General features: G+C 49.6%; 1 protein-coding gene across 1 annotated transcript in view; it reads left to right on the top strand.

Moving 5' to 3' along the window:
• Positions 1–3,012, top strand: part of IBA57 (IBA57, iron-sulfur cluster assembly homolog (S. cerevisiae)) — a gene marked incomplete at its 5' end in the record, with an annotated part of 4,102 nt that extends 1,090 nt beyond the window's left edge. Inside the window, 2 exons of the mRNA XM_010155334.1 lie at positions 979–1,325; positions 2,555–3,012. Coding sequence (XP_010153636.1) covers positions 979–1,325; positions 2,555–2,946 — 739 coding nt within the window. The remainder of the gene's footprint in view (positions 1–978; positions 1,326–2,554) is intronic.
• Positions 3,013–4,102: the final 1,090 nt, after the last annotated feature.

Genomic DNA, 4,102 nt, shown 5'->3' with positions numbered 1-4,102 from the left:
CCCCCACCTCCTTCAGCCACTCCTCATCAGACTTGTTCTCCAGACCCTTCCCCAGCTTTGTCACCCTTCTCTGGAGATGCTCCAGCACCAATACGTCCTTCTTGCAATGAGGGGCCCAAAACTGAACACAGCACTCGAGGTGCGGCCTCACCAGTGCCTAGGACAGGGGGAAAATCACTTCCCCCCTCCTGCTGACCAGAGTTCCTGACACAGGCCAGGATGCTGTTGGCCTCTTTGGCCACCTGGGCACACGCTGGCTCACATTCAATTGGCCATTGACCAACACCCCCAGGTCCTTTTCTGCCTGACAGCTTTCCAGCCACTCTTCCCCAAGCCTGGAGCGCTGCTGGGGGTTGTTGTGATCTAAATGCAGGACCCAGCACCTGGCCTTGTTGAACCCCATCCAATGGCCCTCAGCCCATTGATCCAGCCTGTCCAGGTCCCTCTGCAGGGCTCTCCTGCTCTCCAGCAGATCAACACTCCCACCCAATTTAGTGTCATCTGCAAACTGACTGAGGGAGCACTCAATCCCCTCATCCAGATCACTGATAAATATGTTAAACAAGACCGACCCCAAGGCTGTGGGGGACACCACTTGTGACTGGCCACCAACTGGACTTCACTCCCTTTATCACAACCCCCTGTGCTCTGCCCTCCAGACACTTTTTAACCCTGCCAAGCGTCCATCTGTCTAAGCCATGAGCCGTCAGCTTCCCTAGGAGAATGCTGTGGGAAAACTGCAAGGCCAGACCCATATCTGTCCCTGGGAGAGGTAAGGGCAGTATTTACTGGGAGAGAGTGGAACAGAAGGCAGAAAACATTCAGGTATTTCACCACAGGGATTTGAGCTCTGCTTTTGTGTGCCGTTGCTGAAATTTCCCAGATCTCTGGATTCTCACCAGGATCAAGATAAAGCGTGTTGGCTTCCGCTGCTCTGGGGGTTTGTTTTTCTGACCTTGTAGGTGTTACTTTTTTTAGGCTTCACGAGAGTCCAGAAGAAGAGCCACACATCCTGCTGGAGTGTGACAGCGGCGTGCTGGACGCCATACAAAACCATCTGAAACTGTACAAGATCCGTAGGAAAGTAAACATCGCCCCTTGCCTTGACCTCTCTTTGTGGGCTGTGGTCCCCGGGGAGGGGGCTGGCGACATCGCCAGTTCCCTTGCTAAATGTGCAGACCAGGCTCTGGTTTTAACTCCTGACCCCAGAACAGAAGTCATGGGGTGGAGGGTGATTACAAAAAAAGGAGCAAATCTATCGGAGATTATCCCTGGGAGTCATCTTGGAAACATTCAGGATTACCACAGGCACAGGTATAAAAAAGGTAAAGCCAACTCCTGTTTTGCCCTCTGTGTCACTGGATTTTAGGAAATGTATTTATTGATTGCAGTTTTGTTTTATTATCAGAGCCCATATGCTGATAGAGGAATAAATTGTAAAAGCCACATTGGTGTGTCTCAGGGTGTTCATCTTCTACTACAGGTGTTATTTGCCACTTTGAGGATAAAAGTGCTCTGGTATTTATAACACTGGTGGCAGAATCAGTATTTGGGTAGAGTTGCCTATTACTAAGATGATGGGGTGGTGGGTCAGGAATGCTAAAAGCAAAAGAAAACCAGGATTATTCATTTTCTTAGAGGGAAACTGCTGTGATTTGAGTTAGTTTGGTTATTCTGGGATTACACAGAGTCAGTGTGTTTTCCTCGTTGCTAAGGAAGGAAACGGACACACCCTAACTGACTTTCCTAAAAACGTATGGCTGGATTTGCAGCATTAACTCCGAGGCCAAGGGCGGACGTTTGATTTGAGCGGGAACTCGATCCTGGGAACCCCTGTGCCTGCGCAGAGCTCCCACAGACTTACACAGATAGTGAATTAAATTAATTGGCAGGCTGAAATATGACGGTCCTCTGCTGAAACCTGAGGCCATCTGTTTTGGAAAAGCAAACGTTCAAACTGGGCTGGACTGGGGTGGTGTGCTGTCTCCCTGCAACACGAGCGCCGGTGTTGCTGTGCTGCTGCAGAAAGCAGGTCTAGCACTCTGCTTCGAAAAAATAGTGGGTTTAGTGCCATTGGTCACAAAAAGAACAGCTTGTTTATATAGACATTCAGCATTTGTGCTTTTAACAAAGATAGTTGGCCAATTTGGTTTCTTTAGCTCCGAGGAAAACGATGTTTATTGTCATTAAAGTCTACTTGTGGGGTGTGGGTGAGAAGGATTTTGCCATTGGTGTTACACGTACTTTGATGTCTTTGTATGGGAGTCTGTGTCGTTCTGGGTGCTTTGAATTCCCACCGGTATGCTGTGAGATGCTGTAAGCTTCATCAGATGAGTTTCTAGTGCAGTTCTTTCTTTACCCTTAAGAGCAAACATCGTTTATGGCTCTTGATTTCACTCAGGCCCAAACCGGAGTACTGGGAAGTTCATTATTTCATGCTGCTTCTTATGGGTTCTCTTGGGTTTACGACTCTCAGAGGAGGTGGCGTATTCCAGAAATCTTAAATACTGTAGAAATTTACCCATTTACCCCTTGGTTTTACATTTTTTTCTAGGTGTTCCTGAAGGTGTGAAAGATCTCCCTCCTGGAGTAGCCCTCCCCCTGGAATCAAACCTGGCCTACATGAATGGCATCAGCTTTACCAAAGGATGTTACATTGGGCAGGAGCTGACAGCCAGGACCCACCACGTGGGTGTCATTCGCAAACGTCTGCTGCCAGTCCACTTTTCAACTCCTCTTCCCAAGGACAGCATTCCCGAGGGTGCCGAGATAGTAACTGAATCGGGAAAGTCGGCTGGCAAATTCCGGGCTGGAGGAGATGAACTTGGTATAGCTTTGCTGAGGTTAGCTAATATAAATGAACCACTCTGCCTGAATATAGCAGGGGATAAAGTGAAACTCACTGCAAGCATACCCGAGTGGTGGCCAAAAACGGCCGGTAAATAACCAAGAAGTCGCCATTTGCACATTTGCCTTATTCAGAATATATTTGGTGTGATAAGTCTGGGAGGGCGACTCTGCCTTCAGCTGTTGTTTGTGGTGTTTGGTGGGAGCGGGGAAGGAGCGTTACAGGATTCTTCAAATCGGGACTAAACGTCTTGAGCCCAAACCAACGTCGGGCTGCTGAGGACAGAAGGACAATCCGTTAAGCGTGGTGGAGAGCCCCGTGCAGCGCACGCCCTGTTCTTGAGGGTGTTTATTTAGGGGGTGCCGCGTGTCGTTGGGTTGGGCTCCAGCGGAATTTTCAGCCCACCACTTGCTCAGTCAGACTTGCTCTGTGTAGACTGTGGTGTGTGTTTGGGCTAAAGCGAGCGGTGGGCGTATGCACTGAAGGTTTCTGTGCAGAATAACCATTCTGTGGTGTTATAATGTGTGGTTTTTTGATGAAGAGCGTGCCGCTCTTACCTTGCCTAAGATACAGACTCAGGCTAAAGTGTTCACTGCAAATTACCCCTTGCATTGAGCTGCTTAAACATGCTGAGGGGGTGGGTGTTTTTTCCCACCACTCTAACTGCTGCTTGTGCTCAGGAAGAGGAATACCCTGTACTCCCCATTGCAAACCTGAATTTTAATACGTCGCCGGTGGGAAAGCTCTCCAACATCCCTGTCCCCTGCTTCAGTGCCGGCAGAGGGAGCACAGCCAGCTCCTCAGCTGCTCCTGACCTCACTCCTGCACGCTTCCCTCACTGTTTCGGAGAGGAAAGTGGTATTTTACAGAAATAAGGCGCTCTGGTGTGTGCCCCGGGGTGACTGTTGTATCAGTGTACTGGTGCCAGGCAGGATAATCTCTTACTAGAAGCGCATGCCCTCCAGTTGCTAACAACAGTGGGGTGGATTTTTTTTGGCATCGGCATCTTTGCTCTGTCATCTCACAGAAAAATCCTCCCCACTTCCCTGAAGCCTTTGGCAGGGGCTACCTCAATCCCTCCTCAAAGCTGGTGAAGGGACAGTGCGTCCCCACCTCAGACCTTTGCTCCTTCCCTGGGCATTAAGCTGCGGTCCCCGGAGAAGGTTAACGCCGTATGTGCCCTTGGCTTAGTCTGGTATTCCTGAGGGAGGATTTTCACCACACTTTGACTTTCTCTGACTGCTTCACCACACT

Source organism: Eurypyga helias, unplaced genomic scaffold (genome assembly GCF_000690775.1).
Source record: "Eurypyga helias isolate BGI_N326 unplaced genomic scaffold, ASM69077v1 scaffold16957, whole genome shotgun sequence".
NCBI classification, from domain to species: domain Eukaryota; kingdom Metazoa; phylum Chordata; class Aves; order Eurypygiformes; family Eurypygidae; genus Eurypyga; species Eurypyga helias.
Note: the sequence above shows the minus strand (reverse complement) of the source record. Positions and strands in the feature narration are given on the sequence as shown.